This window comes from Nuphar pumila, chromosome 15, assembly GCF_984573655.1.
Source record: "Nuphar pumila chromosome 15, dmNupPumi1.hap1.1, whole genome shotgun sequence".
NCBI lineage: Eukaryota > Viridiplantae > Streptophyta > Magnoliopsida > Nymphaeales > Nymphaeaceae > Nuphar > Nuphar pumila.
In genome coordinates, this window is record NC_143263.1 from 31,802,300 (window position 1) to 31,825,015 (window position 22,716).

General features: G+C 36.7%; 1 protein-coding gene across 2 annotated transcripts; it reads right to left on the reverse strand.

Annotated features, from left to right (window-relative positions):
• Positions 1-596: 596 nt before the first annotated feature.
• Positions 597-20,776, reverse strand: GLYR2 (glyoxylate reductase 2). 2 transcript variants are annotated; one of them, XM_089989961.1, is made up of 12 exons: positions 20,577-20,776; positions 19,775-19,859; positions 17,055-17,120; positions 6,704-6,779; positions 6,298-6,353; positions 5,080-5,164; positions 4,872-4,932; positions 1,784-1,836; positions 1,630-1,700; positions 1,455-1,527; positions 1,073-1,177; positions 597-1,005 (listed from the first exon to the last, which is right to left on the reverse strand). In XM_089989961.1, exons 1-12 carry the CDS (start codon positions 20,731-20,733, stop codon positions 835-837), a joined length of 1,059 nt encoding a protein of 352 aa, XP_089846087.1. In that variant the 5' UTR covers positions 20,734-20,776; the 3' UTR covers positions 597-834. The 2 variants fall into 2 exon arrangements, with proteins under 2 accessions (XP_089846087.1, XP_089846088.1); XM_089989962.1 differs by lacking the exons at positions 6,298-6,353; positions 6,704-6,779.
• Between the last annotated feature and the right edge of the window lie 1,940 nt (positions 20,777-22,716).

A 22,716-nucleotide genomic window follows, 5' to 3' on the forward strand; every position in this document is an offset into this window, starting at 1 on the left:
CCACGTCGCACCCACACCCATGCGGGTGAGATATTTGGACACGGCTTCCTTTGTGTCAAGTGAAGTCAACCACACTAAAGTCCATTTCTGTCAAAGTATATTTAGTTAACCCTAACCAAGTCCAGTTATATATATATATATATATATATATATATATATGCACACACATACACATAGTGTTAACTTAAAACTGTTAAAAATTATATATATACCCTCTCCACACTCCTGCACCCAAGTTTTTAAGTGCCGCATCGCCACATCTGCACCCGCATCCGCACCTATGTGACATAGTTTTCAACCAAAAAGATTTTATCTCAAAAATTTCGTAAAAGATCAGGATATATAACCAACAAAATATGACCATCACAAACTATTGTGCATAGGATGCAGCCGTTAGGAAGCATAAATTTGGGTTATAAATAAGCAACAATGTTTACATGATCTCTCACTTAGAAGTAGAGCAACGGGTCACAATTACTAATCTATGTTATCAACTGTCTTTTTATCAGTTAATTTTCTTCAGTTGGAAAATCAAACTAAAAAAACTTTACAATTCTATAAACGTTTACCAAGTGAGACCACCAGTGCGCAATGTCTTGAAGGCAAATATGATGATTAATGTAATCATATTTTAGTTTCTTATACAATGCTCTATCATTCTTGTAAATATAACATCCTCTCAATGGTGACAAGGCTGCCTCGTTTGATAGGCAGAAAATGAAGAAAGAAAGAAAAAGTAACATCACCAATTGTGTGCAGCATGCAATCAGAGTGGATTGCCAGGTTGCTGGTCCATCAAAACTTGATGAGTGTACCTTTCCTGTACCTGCATTTTCACTGGTTCTCTGGATTTTGAGATTTTATTCTCAACGCTTCCACCACTGCAGAAAAATCAGCATCACTGAGACCCTGAGACTTTGCAGTCTTATATAATTCATTCGCAGCCGCAGCGATGGGAGAAGGCTGGGAGACAGCTTCTGCCATTCCCAAAGCCAGCCTCAAATCCTGCCATGAGTTTTTAGCAGGTTAGGAAAGTGATCAAACTCAGATGCGTGAAATGTAAGTCCTGCACCTTCTGCTGATGTTTCAGAGGAAATGCTGTTGGATACTTTGCTTGGACCATTGCAGGACCTTTGGTTGAGAACATTGGGGCACTTATAGCACCTTTGGACACCACCTGGAAGAAGCCCAATTCAGTGCCCAAACAGAGCATAAATTTGGGTCACATGTTTATGCCAGAGAGTAGCGCCTAAAAAAAATCTTGGCAGAAAAATATTAGGGTTGTCATGAATTTGCCCCTGAATATACTGGGATATTAATATGGAATAGTCAAATCTCACAATAAATTCAAAATTATGAGAAAAATCTGAAGAAAGTCTTGCTTCCTGTTTCCTGTGAACGACATCAAGGGACAAGAACTCTGTATTATTACTATGTACATGCGTTCAGAGTACCTCAATCAGCACCTTGGGATCTAACCCCACTTTCTCACTGAGGATCAATCCTTCTGAAAATGAAGCCATCATGCTGCAACAGTAGGTATTCAGCTCAGCAAAATCATACCTTCATAACATGTATGAGAATGAAATGACATATGCGACAGAATCTGGTCTGAGATTGATGTCTGACCTTCCCATAATCATGTTGACTACAAGTTTCATTGCAGCGCCATTCCCAACATCTCCAAGGAAAAACCTTGACTGTGAAACAAATAACCAAGAGAAATAAAATCAAGGGTGCCCAAGCAGGTCATAAATCAACGGCTATAATATTAGAAGCTTACCTTCCCCATGATATCTAGGAAGGGAATAACCATTTCATAGAGGGATTGATCACCTACAACACAAGAGGTTCAGGATGTGTATATTCTCAAACAATACAAAAACCGAAAAAGAAAACCAGATAACAGCACCTACAAGAGAAAAATGATCCAAGTTGCTAATATGATTTGAATTACACACACTGGGAAGTTAATAATCAATCCTCAAACACCACTCCTTGAATGACATCATTATATGACATAGTTGACAACCAGGTTCAAATTGTGCTGATCAAACTATTGATGGTACACCTCAACAGTAACTACCCATTCTAAGCTCATATGTTTATGACAATGTCCAAACAAAAGTGGATTAATCTTCTCTCATATTGCCTTTGTATAAATTGGGTTACTGATACATTGACAGAGCAACCATGATAGTGTGGACTTCATTGGAAAGAAAATAAATGTCTAAAAATTCCATATCTGATCAAATTAATTTTAAGCAACTGGATCCAAGTAGAACTCTTTTTATAGTGATGCTTTAAGGGCAAATATGTCGACGTAGTAATAGATAGTACTAAATTTACCAACGTGCTTTTGTGTCCTTGTTGACATGACTAGACATGAATACACAGTATAAGACGGGGTGGACATAGAGAAAGCCATATCAAACATTGATAATATACCAATGGAATCATGCAATTTATGATGGATATTTCTATCTTTGAACCAATCCTTTGTTATATGACATAAATTTAGCCAGCTTTTCCAATCATAGTATACTGGAATTGCTTTATATACAAAAGACTGATTGGTATTGAGATCAATCAATCCATCCTGCTGTCCATGTATACAGCCTCGCTACTGCTTCAAGTAGAAAATAAATTGTGGACATATATTCCCCCCAAAAGCTAGGTGATAGTATTCAACAGGAGATTTGCAGAGAGAGCAATAGAAAAAATGTTTTTAGATCCTGGTCATGAAGTTGACTGAAGAAGATCCTCACTTGAGGAGTGGTTCTTCAGGGACAAAAACGTGGACTGCCCAGAAAGTGTCATACAAGATGGTGGCCAATCTTCACGCTTGTTCCATGGTTGGAAACCTTACTAGAAGAATCTTTGACCCTTTTTTCTTCTTTTCTTGCATTGAGAAGCTTCCCTGGCCATGCTGACAAAATGAGCTGAATGGTGTCAAATAATTTGCTGACAAAAACACTAATGTGCTGGCAAAGTTATGCCAATAAATTTTCTAACATCTGCAGGGTCCTGCTCTCTCTCTCTCTCTCTCTCTCTCTCTCTCTCTCTCACACACACACACACACACACACACACACACACACACACACACAACTCATCTTATAATAATTGTTTTATGTTCCTGGATGGGTGGAAATTTCATGATGGTTTAGGTACTTGTCAGGAAGAGGGCTACATCAACAAATTTTCAATAACAAGAAAGTGGTCACTGAGAATGGATTCTTGGTCTGAAGAGCATGACTTAAGGCCATATATGATAATGTAATGGCAAAACCTTTACTAGAAGCAGGAGATTATCGTGCACATTAAATGCCAATGCTGCAAAATATTGCATCATTAACAAGTTCAAAGATGCATTAACAGCCTATGAAAATCTGTTTCAAATATTTTCTTATAGATTTCAAAAAATAAATTGTATTTTTCCTATTTATATATGCACGTATCTATTATTATGCTAACTTTTTTTCTATTTTTAATGCACAAAAACAAAAGAAAAGACTGTTTTTTCATAATTGTTCAGTATAATACATATATTAGATATTAACAAGTTCAACAAATCATTTCCACACAATAATTTTTTAAATACCATGGTTGTTCCTTGCATTAATTTTCACCAACATGAGCAATTAAGTAATTTTGCGAAATGTACAAGATGTCCAGTCATACTTTTGGAATGTAAGAAATATCTAATATGTGTTTTACTAAATTTGCTAAAATGCTATTGATGGTAATAGTTCATGTGAGGTACATGGTACTTCAAATTTGCAAGGAGCAACAAAATCTTGATGTCCACTGCGGGTGTGACACGGGTGTGGCGTGATTTTAAAATTTTTGGACACGGAGACTCGGCTATATATATATATTTAAAAAAAAGTGCAAAGACACAGCACAGTCACAGTCTGTGACTGTGCACACAGTCCACTGTACAGCCCCCCCCCCCCCCCCCCCCAAGATTTTTTTTTAAATTCTGTAGCCTAGAAAATTTAAAAAATCCAAAAAATGGACCAAAATGACCCTGGGTGCGTTGACCGCACCCAAGGTCGGGTTGACCGAGTCCGAGCCGCACCTGTGTCCGCACCCGTGTCGGTGCGTGTCGACATGGGTGCGTCAACCTTGGAGCCGAGTCCGTGTGACATAGACTGAAGCAGAGTTGCCAGTCGGGAAAGCGGGAGTAGGAAGCGATTCGGGAAGCAGAAGCGAGAAGCGAGGCACTTTCAAAATTTTAGGAAGTGGGAAGCATGGGATGACTTAGAAGCGACCCAGAAATCGTCTCGAAAGCGAACCGGAAACGACCTAAAAAGCAAATCGAAAGCGACCTAGGAAGCGAGGGGGAAACGAAAAAAGAGAAAAAAAATAAAAATACAAAAAAAAATGAAAAAAGGGGGAAGCGAGCTTCCACTAAATGGGAAGTGCGCTTCCCAAATTTTTTTGGTGCTTCCCAACACGTTTTGGAAGTGCCACGTTTCGCGCTTCTGAAACACACTTCGGGGAAATGCGCTTCCCCACGCCCTATGGCGCTTCCTGTAACTCTGCACTAAAGCGATACATGTCAACAACTTCCATAAAGCAGATCAAAGCAGATTTAAATATGCCGATTGCTTAATGCACACATCACATTCAACAAGTATGTTAATGCCCTATACATATATTTTTCAGCATAAATACTACATGAAGCAGAATTGCAGTTTCTTTTATTTTTTTATTTTCACCCAGCAGAAGGGATTTTCAGCATACAGGCAAAAAAACAAACTGAAGCGCTTGAAAACCATCAAAGATAATATTACTTTATTCCTACATTAATCTCAAGGTTAAAACATGTGAGCTGATGAGAAAATGTGTGAGTTGACAGTTACCTGCAGTAAGAAATATAAGTTGCCCATCTTCAGCAGGTTTTTTTGATCCTGAAACAGGAGCCTACAAAGATGTCTTAAAAGGGTAAACATCATTTGCAATCTAAGAAAATCTTTTAACTGAAAATTGCGGTACTTGAAGATGCATGTAGGCAACAATGACTAATATGAGTCAACATAGGTTTTAAAAATTAAAAAGGATAAGGCTCACCTCAAGAAACATTGCCCCAGTTTCTTTAATCTGCTTACTAATTTCCTTAGAAGTGACTCGATCAACAGTAGATATATCAACGTACCTATGAAGGTTCATCAACATAGAAACAATAAACAAATTACTGAAAATGAAAATCTATAAGGTAGAAAGTTATTGAACTATTAATCAAGCACCCAAGAGTAGTCTGAAAGAAAAGATGCTATTATCCTCTGGGCTCTGGCTAATCTGCTGCCAATCTGTTCTCTCATAGGGTCAGCAGCCAAAACTGAAGCGGCTGCTTTTGCTGGGTTTCTGTGATGCATAATTCATGATAGGAAATTCATTATCCTGGCTTTGTTGGATTACATGGTTCTTGGTTTGGTCTCTCAGGTTACAGTGGCTTTGGTTTGAAAACCAAATCAAACCAATAAGTTTATAAAAAACAGTAGACCTTTTAGCAGTTTGTTAATCTCCAAAAAAAAGAAAAAAAGTGATAAACAAAAAAAAAGTAGCAAAGATATGATTGACAATCATTAATAGATACTATCAACTTCTGATTCAACGTCAATAGACTGTAAGATTTTAAATATCTCAAAATTGGCACAAGAAAGCTCCATCTACTTTTTTAAAACCATGGACATCTCTTGTTCTTTTTTAAAAGATTAGAACATTACATATTTGTTCTTTTCTAGGGGTATAATGAGAAAGGGCAGAAAACAATATGCCCCTTTGGTAAGATGACAACATAAAATAAGATATACAGGAAGCTGACATGAAAACTTAACAAACTAAATTAAAGGTGAACAACATAGTAGCCTTTATACTGTTAAACATTGATGTTTCAACTGAAGATTCGCATGCTGCAGTTTGAGGCATACTAGATATAAATGAAAAACATGCACTCTAGACAGGGAATTAATGTGTACAAGCATTTTGTGAAAGTCCAGTGAAATTTGATCTAGTTTTCTGATTCAAAATATAGATGACATGACCAATTGAAGTTCAGGCAGAACAGATGATTATTCGTGTGACCTGCACAGACATAAATTACAAATCAAAACTTTGGCCTATTATGAGATCAAAACAACAAAATGGATTTGTCTCAGTTTGAATCAGATATATAGCTGGTATACTCTAGAAGATAATGACATGTTTCAGTGCAAAAGTCTGTCTCTCCTGCATACTAATAAAGTAAAAAGCCCTTCATTATGGTAAGAAAAACATAAAAAAGTTGACCCTTTTGCTGCAGCCATTCCATGAAGAGCACCTTCCTTTCCACAAGCAACATCAAGCTGAAAGAAGACATACCCCGTGAGTCATAATAAGTGACATATTTCTAGTTGACAGATGCTCCAGTTAGAAGGTTGGAGAAATGGGAAAATATATTAGTTAAAAGAGGTCGGGGTAGGCCTAGGAAGACTTGGATGGAGATGATAGGAAAGGATATGAATGCTTTGAACCTCACCGAGGACATGGCGTTGGATAGAAATGATTGGAGGAAAAGGATTCATGTGGAAGACCCAAAATGAATTTCTTTTTTGGTTCATATCGCTGACCCCAATTGTTTTGGGATGAAGGCGTAGTTGTTGTTGTTGTTGTTGTTGTATTTCTAGTTGACAGATGGAAACTGCAAGAAACTTACCGCACTTTCAGGGTCAGCAAGCATGGCAAATGTCACATCACAAAATGATGCAACTTCCATAGGGGAGGATTTATATCTGCAGAACAAAAACAAAAGGTATCAAATCTCTCTCTCCACCCCATTTTATTTTATTGATCCTTCCATCTTATGGTCTGATCTACAAAATAATAAATGAAATATGTATGTGCGTGTATATCTATATCTATGTCCATATATGTATGTATGTTATGTAAGGTTTATATAGTCACATTAACGTTAGTTGTGTTTACCTGATTGAAATGACCAAAACACCTTTCAAAGTGGACAATGTTATTGGTTAATGTTTCAAGGTAAAAAAATCTATGTTCACTTGTCAAACTCAAATTTACATACTTTTTGAATAATGTGTTTGAATTTTTGTTTTTCTCCAAAACAGAAGACTTACTATACCTTAAAAAGTAACGATGTATTTTGAAAAATGTGGTTGCTTTTAAGAGTTCTTTGATCACCTAAATTATTTGAATGTAGCCAAAGTTAATATCACTAGTTTAACATAAATACACCATACATACATAAATATGCATGCACACACATACACACGCACATATGTGTGACCGAAAAAGCTAAACACAATTTCAAAAGTAACATGGGCTGTTTTGGTAATTTTTATTTGGAAAGTAAAAGTAACCATCAGGACCCTAAAAAGTAACTATGTATTTTCAAAATTGCAAACATTTTTAAGTGTATTGATCACTTAATCAGTTAAATGCTGCTAACATTGATCCTACACACACAGGGGGCACTAGAATATGTTAACTAAAAATATGTGAACTGGAGTATGAAACAAGATTTTCATGGGTTTTATTTATTTTTTCTTAAATTTCACCATATGGATGTGATCTAGATGCTTGGTTTTATAAAAACTGACTTTTAGATCATTTGATTAATTTGCATAAGAAGGATCTTTTAAGGTTTGAAAATCAATGACTCAATTTTTGTAAATATTCAAGCATCCAAAAAACACATTTTCATTGAAAATTCATGATCCAAAAGTCGATTCCTAGCAAATGGGACATGCCGAATACATTTGCACTATGTCACAGGGATTCAGCTAGCAGGGTGCCGCACCCTCGTCGACGTGACGCGGGTGCGGCACCGGGTGAGGTCAACCCAACCCTGGGTGCGGTCAACACACCCAGGGTCATTTTGGTGCAATTTTTCGGACTTTAAAAACTTTTTTTGCCAAGAAATTTTTTTTTGCCATATATGTCACAGGGATTCTCCAACTAGGTGCCACACCCGCACCCGATGTGGTCAACCTGACCCTGGGTGCAGTCAATGCACCCAGGGTCATTTATGTCCAACTTTTGGAATTTATATATATATATATATATATATATATATATATATATATATATATATATATATATATATATATATATATATATATATATATTTTGCCGCACCCCCGCACCCGGGTTTTTTGGAAGTGTCGCACCCCCGCACCCGGGTTTTTTGGAAGTGCCGCATCCCCGCACCCGCACCCGCACCCATGTGACATAGCATTTGCAGGGTTGAATTTGCAAAAAAGGTGTCAAAAATGCTTAGTTCACACTCTAGTTCATATATTTTCAGTAAACATATTCTAGTGGCCCTATATATATAGTAGAGTGTAGGTGCTTAATGGGTTTTTCTGCTCTTCCGATATTTTTTTTTGCAGTTCTGACCCCATAAATGTGTTGGGCATGGTTGATTTACGAGGAATCCACACCTGGATCATGTGTTTTCGATAAAAAAATGATATTTGGAGCCTCAAAAATTTACAAAGATTTTGGACCATTGATTTTTCGAACCTTATAAAAGCCTGCCCATGTGTCGGAATCGAACACTACAAGAGTTGATCCCTATCAAATCAAGTACATAGATCACATTTGTATGGTCATAATTTAAAAATAAAATAAAAAAACCTAAAAACCCATTAAGCATGTATCATTAAGCACCTATGCTCTACACTTTCTCTCTCTCTCTCTCCCTATATATATATATATATGTGTGTGTGTGTGTGTGTGTGTGTGTGTGTGTGTCCCAATGTTTTGAAGAGGCTCAAAATTTTAAGTGACTGAAGCCCCTCTTTCCAACCTATAAAAACTTTACATGTAGCACTTTACTCTTCCTCATGCACTAATCTCCTCTCATTTACTTATGCACAAACAATGCCCTCCTCCTCTTTTCTTCTCTCTCATATTAATGAGCCTTTTGAAAATCTGGTGCCAATTTTGAATCAAGAAGTGTATGAGAGAGAGAGAGGAGAAGAAGAAAGATAAGGAGAGTGCAGCCAATCCCATGCTATGTCTGTTGTGGGTTTACTATTCTCATTTACCTATATATTAAGATTTACATTAGGGTTAGACAAGATGAATCTACTCTTACAAGGAATACATAATGGCATCAAAAGAATAAATACAACAATGGACCAAAATGTCCTTGGGGTGCACGACTAATGAGCCCATTCTTTACAACCTCCCTCAAGTTATACATATCTTCTTTATCATAGACAACTTGCCTTTAAGAAACCAAAACAGTGCATTTGAAAATCCTTTTATAAAAATGTCAGCCACTTGATTTTCAGGCCCAATAAACCATGCTTCTATCTTCTCCCTTATGAAGTGTTGATCTATTTGAATATGCTTCGTCTTTCCATGGTGTATGGGATTCGTGGATATCTTAATGGCATTCTGATTGTCACAGTATATTGCAGATCTCTCTATGCTTTGTCTTAACATAACAAGTGCATGCCTAATCCAAGTAGCCTCTGCTGCTAAAGTCACCATAGAGCGATATTTTGCCTCAATACTAAGCCTAGCAACAATCCTTGCTTTTTTTTACTCTAGGATATCAATTTTTTTCAATGGAACAGACAGTATCCTGATATGGATCTCCTTATATTAGGGTCACCAGCATAGTTAGCATCAGTAAAGCCAATAACAATCAATGGATTATCACATTCACTAATATACATCAACCCATCATTTATGGTGCCTTTAACACATCTTAGAATACGTTTTATTGCTTTCATGTGACCTTCTCTAGGATCATGCATGTATTGTGACACCTGATTGACTGCATAAGAGATATTTGGTCGTGTATGTCACGAAATGGGGCAGAACCAAAGACAATCCAAATTGTACTCCAAATGCCAAATCAAAATACATTTGAATACTAAGAAGATACAAACTAATACAAGTGTTGTTAATAAATGATTTCATTCATTGAGCGATGCCGCCACCACTTAGAAAAATAGGGGAAAGGCAGCAGCCGAGTAGTGTCGCTGTTTCCGACAGGGTGGCGGCATCGAGCGATGCCACCACCACTGAGAAAAAGAGGGGAAGGGCGACATCCAAGTGGTGCTGCCGCTTTCGGCATGGTGGCAACATCGAGCGATGCTGCCACCACTGAGAAAAAGAGGAAGGGGGAGGATAAGAGAGAGAGAGAGAGAGAGAGAGAGAGAGAGAGAGAGAGAGAGAGAGAGAGACGATTAAAATACATGTACTCATGTATATATATATATATATATATATATATATATATATATAATCCCATCATACCTGTAATTATGCCCAATAGGGGCATTTTAGTCCTTTTCATCTTTTTGTTCTTTTTCTTTTTCCCTTTATTATTTTTATTTTTTCTATTTTATTTTTATTGTACATGCATTAAATGCATGTTGCATTGGGGGTCCCAACCAAAGAGTCGTTGGACCCCCCAACAATCACAAATGTGACTGTTAGGGGCCCAACGACTCCTTGTTGGCCCCCTCAATGCCCACTCATCCCCTTTTCTCCCTCTCTCTCTCTCACTCTCTTGCCTATAAATAAAGGGGTTGACCCCTTTGTAATATAAGGCTTCTTGAAGCCCATTTCTTGCTTTTATAAGATTTTTATGTTTGAAAGGCATTGTAGGTTTTTGTGTATGTCCATTGTGGACTTTCTCTTTGCATTCTATGTGTGAATGCCCATTATAGGACATTGTGTTTATTTCCGCGTATTTCATTACATGGTATTAGAGCAAGGTTTATGCTCTTGATTATTGCTATAGCTAGTTGATTAGTTGTAGTTTGCATATTGTATTTTTCTTTCTTGGTTTGTCATCCTTTCTTGAGTTATAATGGAAGGAGAACAAAACATCGATTTCTCCTTCAAACTTAATGGTACCAACTACATGATGTGGGCCGCCGCCATGGAGAAAAACCTCAAGGGTAAAAAGCTTTGGGGATATGTTATGGGCACTATTCCGGAACCACAAATCCAACTCACAAAGATGGACAGTGATCAAGAAAAAGCACTTGAAGGAAATGCTTGCATGAAGGCCATTGAAGATCACCAATCTAAAGTTGAAGATTGGGAAAGCAAACATGCAAAGATTCTTGCATGGTTCATGAACAATGTGGAGCTCAAAATTTGCGCCAACATTGCAAAATTTCTAATGGCAAACGAAGCATGGTTCTTTATGAAAGGTATGTATACTCAAAAGGACCTTGCTAGACAATTCTTCCTCCAAGAGAAAATTTGTACCATTAAGCAAGGGGAAATGGGTGTAAGAGATTACTTTAGCACCCTTAGACCCTTATGGGATGAGCTATCTCTACTAGAACAAAAATGGGTTTCTAGTGAAGATGTTGAACTACGAAGAGAACAAATGAAAAAAACTACTTTTTCCAATTTTTACATGGGCTTAGGCCCAAATATAAACAAGTTAGATCTCTCTACTTCATAGATCTAAGCCTCTTCCGTTGGAAGATGTTATAGCTGAAATATGCCAAGAAGAAACTCGTCTTGGCATGATTAAAGAAGGAGATGAAGTTTTGGCCGTGTCTAAACCCGGCAATCATGTGAAGCTTACAAGCCTCCACACTTTGGAAGGCAAAATAACTATAATGGCAACTATAGAAAAGCTATTTGCCATCATTGCCAAGAACCGGGTCACATAAGACCTAATTGCCCTAAGCTAAATGAAGCTTCCAAAAGTAAGGTTGCTTCCGTTGAAGAAACTACTCAAAAAAAGGAGCCCATCAAAGGGAAGGATTTCTTCTCTCTTGCTCAACTATCGAAGGCACTTCAAATTCTACTCAAATCACCATCAACTTCGGGTGCCGCCATCGCTTCCTCTTCTCCTCCAGGTATGTCCTCTTGGATCCTTGATTTCGGAGCTTCCTTTCATATGACACCTCTTGAGAATGGGCTATCCGACTTAAATAATAACTCCAAAACTTCTTATGTTTCAACCGCTGATGGTACATCTTTATAAGTCAAATGTTTTGGAACGTTAAGTTTTTCCAAAGATTTCTTTGTGCCAAATGTGAGGGTGGTACCTCAACTTAATTTAAACCAGAGTTACCGGAAGCTTCTTAGGTAGGTGGGAAGCTCGCTTCCCGGAAACTCGCTTCAGAAGCACGATACTCCTCGCTTCCGAAACTTCATGGGAAGCTCGATTTCCCCACACTTCTTCTATGCTTCTCATACACATGGTCTATGCATACTATATACTTTTCTCACGTTTCTTTTCATCTTTTTCATGTGTTTTTTCTCACGCTTTCACTCACTTTCCATGTACTTTCTTTAAATTGGTAACCATCATTGTTAGATTTTAACAAAAAATTTAACTCTTTTATTGAAAAATCATAAAATATAAGAATGATCAATTTTATTTTAGTTTTTATTTGTTTCTTGTTTGATTCCATATTGCAGCATTTTTTATTCATATTTTGCTTTTAAATTGAAACTTCGCTTCCTGCTTCGTATAAATTTTAAAATGCCTCGCTTCTCGCTTCCGCTTCCCGTATTGTTTCCCGCTTCCGCTTCCTAGTTTGGCAACCTTGATTTAAACCTTCTTTCTGTTTCTCAATTATGTGATCATGGATGTGGAATCTCCTTCTCAACTAAGGGTTGCTCTATACAGGATCTCCGGTCCAGGAAGCAGATTGGGCAAAGGCCATAGGAGGGGAAATCTCTATTACATGAGCAACTTGAAAATTCCAACCAACTTTTTTTGTAACCATGTCCAAGATAAAAATATTGAAACTTGGCACTAAAGACTTGGACATCCAAGCTTCTAAAAAATGTACTCATTTCCCTTTGAAAAGAAATTTTGTAATGAGAAACATTTTATTTGCAAGAGTTGCATTTTTTGGAAAATGAAATCTACTCCTTTTTCAAATAGAACCTTTGTGTCCAAAAGGCCATTTGAGTTAGTTCATTCGCACATGTGGGGCCCTTCTCCGGTTATATCGAAAGGAGGATACTCCTATTATGTTACATTCATTGATGACTACACTAGATATGTGTGGATTTATTTTCTCAACATAAAATCCGATGTCTTTGCCTTTTTTAAGAAATTTCATATGATAGTCAAAAATCAATTTTTAAGTAATATCTATACTCTTAGATCCGATTCGAGTGGAGAGTACCTATCAAATGAATTTCAAAATTATTTAGAATCAAATAGAATTTGTCATAAAAAATCTTGTCCTAGAACTCCTTAACAAAATGGTCTAGCCGAAAAAAAGCATAGACATATTTTGGAAATCACTAGAACACTTTTTATTTCCAAAGAAATTCCAAAAAGCTATTGGGCTGAAGCCGCTTTAACATCAACTTGATAAATAGAATGATATTTTTATCCCTACAAAATATATCTCCATATGAAAAACTATTTGAAAGAACACCCGATTTTAATAAATTAAGAATTTTTGGGTGCAAATGCTTTGTTATTTCACATAAAAGAGATAAATTATCTCCTAAAGCTATTGAATGTGTTTTCTTAAGATATGGAGAAAATAAAAAATGTTTTAGACGCTTCGACCTCAAAAGCAACTATATGCTTCTAAAGATTGGTTTTGAGAAAACAAAAGATATTGATGAAAGCAAATATGCTTTCTTGTTTGATCTTCTTCCTCAAGAAGATGTGACTCCTCAAAAAGAGGTAATTTCTAATGATTTGTTGAATGACCAAGAAGATATTCATCTTAACAATGTTGAAAATGAAAGTGATGTCATTGAAAGTAGACCAATTCAAACCTATGTTAGGCGTGGTCAACAAGTTCCCATAAGTGCCTTAGAAAAATACTCTCAAGGTTTCAACATAGAAGAAACCTCTTTAAGAAGATCTGGCTGAATCTCTAATCCTCCTAATAAGTTTGTTTCCTATGAGTCTCTAACACCAAAATATAGGGTGTGTCTAATTACGTTACACTTTTTTCATGAATCATCTCATTATAATGAAGCCAAAAATATTCTCCAGTGGGTTGAAGCCATGAACTTAGAACTTAGTGCCCTTGAAAAGGCAAAAACTTGAAAAATAACCTCATTACCCACTAGAAAGAAATCTATTGGATGTAGATGGGTCTTAAAAATAAAAACTAAAAGTGATGGGTCATTAGACCGCTATAAAGCCCGGTTGATAGCCAAAGGATACATTCAAGAATACGACATTGACTATGAAGAAACTTTCACTCATATAGCTAGAATGACTAGTGTTAGGACTCTTATTGCGGTTGCTTCAGTTAAAAAATGGTCTATTTATCAATTAGATATTAAGAATGCATTCCTAAATGGTGAATTAAATGAAGAGGTCTACATGGATCCTCTACCAGGAGTATATATTGGTAAAGATAAAATTCTCAAACTTAACAAAGCATTATATGGATTGAAACAAGCTCAAAAGGCTTGGCATGATAGATTTAGCAATGTAATGACAAGTTTAAACTTTCGTTCATGTTATACTGACACTGCTTTGTTTGTGAAAAGTGCAGGATCCTCAGTAGTTATTCTACTGCTTTATATTGATGATATGATCATCACTGGAAGTGATGAGCAAGGAATTAATGATATTAAGAAAGTTTAAAAAAAAAATTAACATGTCTAATTTTCGTTTCTTAAGATATTTTTTAGGTATTGAAGTAGCATACTCTCCACGACGGTACATTCTCTCTCAGATGAAACTTACTGCTGACATTTGTTCAAAGTTTGACATTTCAGATGACAAGAAAATAGAAACCCCTGAAGTTATCAATGCAAAGTTGAGGTTGGAAGATGAAACTCTTCTCGAAGATCCCACTCCCTACCGCCAACTCGTTGGGTCTTTGACATACTTATCCATCACTCGGCTAGACATAGCTCATGCAGTTCACTTAGTTAGTCAGTTTCAACATGCACCTACAACCATGCACATGAGTACAGTCTTAAGAATAGTCAGATACATTAAAAATACCATAACTAAGAGAGTTTTTCTTTCCTCTTCTTCATTACTTGATTTAATTGCTTATACTGATGCTTATTGGGGAGGAAATCCAAATGACAGAGTCTCAACTACCAGTTTTTGTGTATTCTTAGGTGACTATGATTTCCTGGAGATGCAAGAAGCAACACAAAGTATCATTGTCCTCAACAGAAGCAAAGTATCGTGCAATGACCACTACAACCATGGAGCTTGTGTGGCTTAGAAGTTTCCTCAGTGATATGGGCATAGTCATCTCTACACATTCGAAGATCTGTTGTGACAATAAAAACACAATTTATATCGCAAGCAACCACACCTTCCATGAGCGTACTAAACACATTGAGATGGACTGTCACTATGTTCGTAATGAATATCTAAGAAGAACCATAGCTTTGTTGTACATTGCATCCGAGTACCAGTTGGCGGACTTCTTCACCAAGGCTCTTGTTGCTCGTTTTATGCTTCTTCTCAACAAACTTTCGGTCATGTCCCTGTAAAGCTTGAGGGAGGGTGTTAAAATATATATATATATATATATATATATATATATATATATATATATATATATATATATAGCATACCTATAATTCTGCCCAATAGAGGCATTTTAGTTCTTTCCATCTTTTTTTTTTCTTTTTCCCTTTATTATTTTTATTTTTTCCGTTTTATTTTTATTGTACATGCATTAAATGCATGTTGCATTGGGGGTCCCAACCAAAGAGTCGTTGGACCCCCAACAGTCACAAATGTGACCGTTGGGGGCCCAACGACTCCTTGTTGGGCCCCCCAATGCCCACTCCCTCTCTCTCTCTCTCTTGCCTATAAATAAAGGGGTTGACCCCTTTGTAATGTAAGTCTTCTTGAAGCCCATTTCTTGCTTTTATAAGATTTTTATGTTTGCAAGCCATTGTTGGTTTTTGTGTATGTCCATTGTGGACTTGCCCTTTGCATTCTATGTGTGAATGTCCATTATAGGACATTGTGTTTATTTCCGCGTATTTTATTACAGAGACTTATAAGGAGAGAGAGAGAGAGAGAGCTCTGGCGAGAGGGGGGGTATGCAGAGGGGAGAGAGAGTCGGGGGAAAGGCTCCGACGTGAGAGAGGGAGTAACGGGGGGAGCTCCAGCGTGAGAGAGAAACGGGGGGTGAATCAGGAGGAGTGAGTCGAGTTTTGTAAAAAGGAAGCCCCCTTGTAGGGGGTTTAAATAGACCATGGGATGGGGATGTCGACTGTTAAGTCGACATCCCACCCAGATCCGGTTGGATCCAACCTGGATCTAAAACAATTTTTTTTTTTGTTTTTTAGAGTCACGTAGGATTTTACACCTACGGTCCCTCATCCACCATGTTTTAGAGTGTATATGCCTTTGCCTTCCCCCCGTTCAGGGCCAAGACCCAACGCTGCTCAACCGGGATATCCTACAACTCTGGCTGGATCAAATCACGATGTTGATGCATTGCGCATGTCTTTTAGTCAGGTTGGTCTATATCATAATGTTGTGGGAAACACGATGCAGAAGGTAGCTGAGTTGAATGTTTGGAATGGTGGTAAGAATGTTTCAACATGGGCAGCATCTTCAAGTGCACAATCTCCTTCTCACAATATCTGGTTGGTTGACTCAGGCACTGCACATCACGTGACAGGTGATTCTGGTAAGCTCTCTAGTCTTATGCCCTACAGTGGTACTACTGAAAAATAATAAGCATCTTGACATGAAATAATTGTTGTTTTTTTAGCATAAACCAAGTTGTACTACTGAAAATTAATAAGCATCTGTTGTTTTTTGAGCAAGTTATTCATAAATGGCATGAGAATATGCACTGGTTAATAATTGATCAGAATAAGAAAACAGCAATAGGCATTTTGACATGAAATGATTGTAGCTCAAGATTAACGTAAAACAATGATGATGTCAACAATACAACATTATGATAAGTACATTATGCATGGAAAACCATCAAAATGTATGCGTAAATAATTATATTGTTTTAGAGATGGTCCTGCCATTGACTAATTATTAACCGATCATCCTACCATTTGAAAAGTACAAAAGAACTTTTAGAACAAAAAACTCATGATGTATAAGAGAAGGTTACTTGGCTCCAAGGTTGAGAAGTTGATCACATTTGCTCTTGGTCCTATTCCATACTGTCACATCACATCTGCAAAATAGGAATCTTAAAGATTTAGATGAATATTGAGGTCTAACATGTAATGAAAGAGAAAACAGTGCCTCTTATGGGCTTACAAGAACACAAGAGCATAAACACAAAGACCACTTATGGATCAATAGGAAAATACAAGCACAAGGGCCTCTTAGGGGCCAAGAACACAGTAAAAATAAGGTTTTTATTGAAGCAATTATGCTTGAGAAAGCATAAACTTACAAGAGGGGGAACACCCCCCTTTTATACACATAACAAGGCTCATAGAGCCGTTGGGATCTCCCCAGCGGCTAGAAATAGAGCCGTTGGGGAGATCCCAGTGACTCTATGGGCTTTTCCATAAATGCCCTCAACAATAATTTAAATACTAAATTATACAAAAAATAAAAAGAAAAAGTATAAGACTGTTGTACCCTAATGGCCACAGCCTATTACATGATTATGAAATGACCAAAATACCCCTGATGGGCATTTCCTATTACAACACTATAAAAAATGTAAAATATAATATATATATATATATATATATATATATATATATATATATATATATATATATATATATATATATATATATATATACAACTTAACAAAACAAGAGCACAAGTAAAAGAAGCATATCCACACCAAAATCACAATCCAGATCATTAACAGCTCCTATTATGCTTAAAGGAAATATAGATAATGTGAAGGAAATATTTATCATATCTGTTATATGTCTTACAGTCAAAAGACAAATACATAATTAGAGAAATAAAAAGAGTTTGCTAAGAAAAAGAGCCTCAGCCTGAAGTTATTCTTCAGTAATGTGCATTATGATTTCTCTCTTTTTACCCTCTTCTGGTGATTTCACCACAAAAAAACATTGGCAATGATCCACAAATATTGCCACGCCTGGATAACCTTGCTTTGTAGTTGGACCATACATCATTTTTTGTTTTCATCATGCGGATATGCTTTTAACAAGCCAAATTGATGGGACTGCTAGGGCATGATAAAGGGACATTAAAGAGTTTCCCTCCAATGATGGAGCAATAATAATCCCAAGGGATGCTGAAAGAGTTGCCATCCAGTGATGGAGTCGTACTTCTAAGGATGGCAAGAGGGTTGTGGAAGGGACAAAAAATGATAGAATGGCATTGCTGGATCAGTATAGGATGACAGAATGGTGACCTCCAACAATGAAAAATGATGCTTAACGATAAAAGGCAATTATAATTAGGACATAACGGTGCCCATCATGGTTGGAAACTGAGGCACCTACTTGAGAATGGGTAAGAAACATCAAGTGGCAGAAAATAATTTCTATTGAGTTGTCTGCTGGTGTTCCATAATTTACTCAAAAAAGTATTATTGGAAAATGTGTAAATCATCTGCTTTTTTCTTCCTACAGTTGTACGTATATGAGAATCGTTATCTGTTGAATGTGTTTTTTCTTACTTGTGCATATGAAGGCACCTTAGTCATGACTACTTCGACTCTAGTTAAAACATGGTCACATATAATCCTGATTTCAGCCTTTCGTCCATCATTTAAACTTGCACATGCTTTGAGTATCCTCAAAAAAAAAATCCATGGTATGAGAGCAGCTTTTGATGTGCTTTCATTTCAAAGTATTGTCTATAAATATTGCAAATAGAACAAGGAACATTGCCAGCAAAAGAAACTCTTTATAACTTTCACATTGACTAAACTAAAGTTCCACACTTGCTATACCCATCCCTCTAAGTAGAGCCTTCTGTTAACTAAACTAGCAATTTGGGGTCGTGGCCCTCCACAAAGGTAGTGTTTGGTTTGCAGGTCTTGTTGGATGTCCTACTCACCCAACTGAAATTGAAGAAGACTAGCAAGATGTGCAATGTATTGCAAGGATGAAGATGAAGTTGGACGCTTCTTTTGGTCATGTACTTCAAAAGATATATAATCCAGAAAGGATGGACCTTGACTTATGTACCAACAAGGATGACATCAAGATCTCCCATTCTAGCACCTTGGGCCAAAAGGCCCCAAACAATGGGAAGAGAACAATTCTTATTGTACTGTTGGTGGCTGCTCCAAGTGTGGTTGAGGATGATGTGGGTAGCAAAAAAATCTAGAATAAGAGTACTCTACTAATGCATTATTCAGTGGGATATTCTTACATGGAGCATATTTAGATGGATTTGGTCAAGGAGAATAGGAAGCAAGGAGAATAGTTCTAATTTCTTTCATTATGTGTTGGCATTGAATGACACCTTGTCACCTACATTTGTTCTTTGAGTACTGATTTTATCATTAAATTACAAAATTATTTCTATTTCTCTAAAAAAGACAATATGAACATTCATGCAATTTCACCACTTAAGAAAATATATATGATTGGTCTAGAATGATTAATTTGAATCTGTAATGCAAAAGGAACTTGAAGAAGAGTAGGAAAATATTCTTGTGAGATTATTGTCACAAAATAGTGATTTATTTCTGTTATAAATGAGTTGAAGGGTAGAACTTCTACTACTAATAGGGTATAATTTTTCTGCAATTCATCCATGATGACATTCTAAAACATATGCACGTAATAACAGTCCTTAATAGGTGATTCACAACTACATCATTCCAACTTCAGCTTCAGCACGTAATAATGATCAGATGAACAAGAAATTTCAACATACCCAGCATTTATAAGATTCTTAGCCATAGGAGAACCCATAATCCCAAGCCCCAAAAAACCAACACGGATTGTGCTTTTCACTTGAGCTGCACATACGGAAATGAGCAATCCATGAGAAAAAGTAAAAGCACCTGACAAATTTCAAAATCATTTCTCTACATGTACAAACTACAAACTAAAACTAATAATTGGAATCTTCTTTAACAAATAGGTAGGAATATCAGAAAGAAGGACATGATTTCGTATTAGAAGGAAGCTCCTCCATACATATCTAATGCTCCCATCCCACAGTATCGTCACTAAATCTATGTGGGTATTTCACCTCCCATAGGGAGCCGTAACCATTTTCTAAACCCACCAAAGGCATCAAAGGCCACCCTTTATAAAGAACTAATTACAGTGACATCCTGAATAAACAGTCGTTCATCGAAATTTCCAATAAAACCACCTATCAAAAAAGAAAAAAAAATCTTTTGGTTGAATTTGTCGACTCCAAATCAAACTGGGTGCATGCCAAAATTAAAAGTAAATAATAGAACCAATAAGCCAAAAGAAAAGAAGAAGAACAAGAGAAAATACTACAAGCAACACAACCAATATCAAAAACAAGAAGAAGAAGAAATTCAACTATTTTCCAAAAACCACCACAAAACCAACCACCAAACTCTCCAAAAACGCAGAAACGAATCTAAAACCACAAATTCTAAGTACCAAATGAATGGGTACACAGATATACTAACAAAAAGAGAGAGAAAATATTTTAGGGAGGAAAGAAGGACAAGTTGTAGGAGGAATTGGGTTACCATCTGATGGGTTTGAGCTTGGAGGTGAAGAGAATGCCATTATGCTGAATCGAGAAGAGGGAGCAGGAGGCTTGAGGGTGGTGGGGAGCATCGTGGGTGCGACTAGAACAGAATGGTTTGTTGTCCTTAGAACGGACGGCACCCACAGCCTCACCATTGCCGTCAGCAGAGTGGCCCAAGAGGCAGCAAGAAAACTGGAGCCTACCATTGGACCCTTTCAGGATAGGCAGCTCTTTGGTTTTCCCAAGTGGACTTTAGATTCTTAACGGGTCGGATCTAGATCGAGCCCAGTAGATACTAGACCCGAGTTTAAGCTGCGGCTGTGTGGGATAGGGGTGCAAACGGGTCGGATTCAGGCCGGATACAGCTAAATCCGATTTCGAATCCAAAATTCAAACAGAAGATCCGAATCTTAATTAGATCCGATGAGCTAAGGTTGAATGCCAGTCTGAAATACAATTGATAATACTGGATCCAGAAAAAATAGACGAAAAACAAGCTATTTACATATGAAAAAGGCAAACAGATCGGATTTTGATTCGGATTGATTCCATTCTGATCCAACCAGAATCCAAAAGTAAACTGATTAAACAGATATGAATCCGACCCGAATGCACATTTGGATTTTACTTAAAGGATCCAAATCTGAAAATAAAATTCAGACTCAGATTGGATACCTGACCATATCTGATCCATTTGCAGCCCTAGTGTGGGAATGGACCACATTTTGTCTGATATTTTATTGAATGTAAATCCATTTAATCAAATTGGGTATGCCAAAACCATATCCGATTATAATCACATGCAGATATGATTTTGATTTCTTGTTGTTGAATCGGATGGATATTCGGAATTGATGAAATATCTGAATCCAACATGTAAAAAATTGGGTTTGGCATTAGCTTTTCACCATTTGAGTCAGAATCACATCCTGACAATGCTCATATTTAGACAACCCCAAGGTCGAACCTGGTATTGGTCACATCTGACCCAAATCCAAACCCTTTACAATTTTTTTTTTCTTTTTCTTTTATTTTGGATAGCTGCGAAAGAACTGCTATTTTCTGTCAGCTGAAAGTATAGTGGTTTGATTCATGTCTTGTTTGCTGTGTTGGTTGAACGAAATCGTCATGAAAATCTTGTTCAGAAAAATCTCGTGATATTTGTGATTCTGTGAAAAAATCTGAGTTTTTTTGAAGAAAATCTCAGCCAAATATTAAAACATAAAAAGTTATAAAAGTATATGAAATATATAAAAATTGTAAATAAATTTTCGTGTTAATTAATAACACAATAGAAGCACAATATTTTCAACATAAGCGATATTTCTAACATATTATGTTTTTGGGGTATTAAATACATTGGTTTTTTAAAATATTGTGATAACGTCCCCATATTTTTCAAAATAATTTGATATTTGTGACACAGGCTATATCTTTGTTGGAAGCACGAGAAAAATATCACGTATTTATCCTGGTAAATTGTCTTTTGGGGTTAAACCTGTATCTTTCCTAAAAATCGCCTGAAAACTATGTATTGTGATATATCACGATACGTTTTGATTTAATGCCACGGTATTTACGTTTTTGTTTCTTTTTTTTTCAGATTTCAATGTTCAAATGACGTGGATAAAGAGGCCTATTTTTGAAGAATCCTCAATTACTTGACATTTTCTACCTTATTTTAATAGATTCTTTTCCGTCTTTTTTTTATATTCTTTCTTCATTTTTTCCTTTCAATTTGTGGGTTGTATTGGATCCAGTGTGACGGTAGGGTCGAACCCCAAGAGCCACAAGATGGTAGGCCCATTAAGTGGATGTTAATTAGGGGTGTCAAGGGTCAGGCTTGGTTTAGATCCAGGTAAAACCCAAACCTGATTTGAGATGATGGTACTGGGTTTGGGCTCGGGTCTAATTGGACCTATCATAAGAGAAACCATACACGGATCCTATAGAGATTACATGAACCAGACCCGAACTATACTCAATAAAATATTTTTTTATCATTTTCATATTGAAAAATTGTGGATCTTAAATGGAACTCGAGCCAAGCTCGAGTCTGGTATGCAATTTCACAAACCACACCTGGCTCTATATATTAATTGAACCCTTCAGGTCCGACCCCGATTCTAACCGAGCTT

Coding starts and splice junctions, on each gene's coding strand:
- GLYR2 (XM_089989961.1), bottom strand. CDS start 20,733: ATGGTGAGGCTGTGGGTGCCGTCCGTTCTAAGGACAACAAACCATTCT. Junction 6,780..17,054: donor CTTCTCAACCTTGGAGCCAA/GTAACCTTCTCT, acceptor TTTGTTCTGCAG/ATATAAATCCTCCCCTATGG. Junction 1,837..4,871: donor ACTTATATTTCTTACTGCAG/GTAACTGTCAAC, acceptor CTTGTGTTGTAG/GTGATCAATCCCTCTATGAA.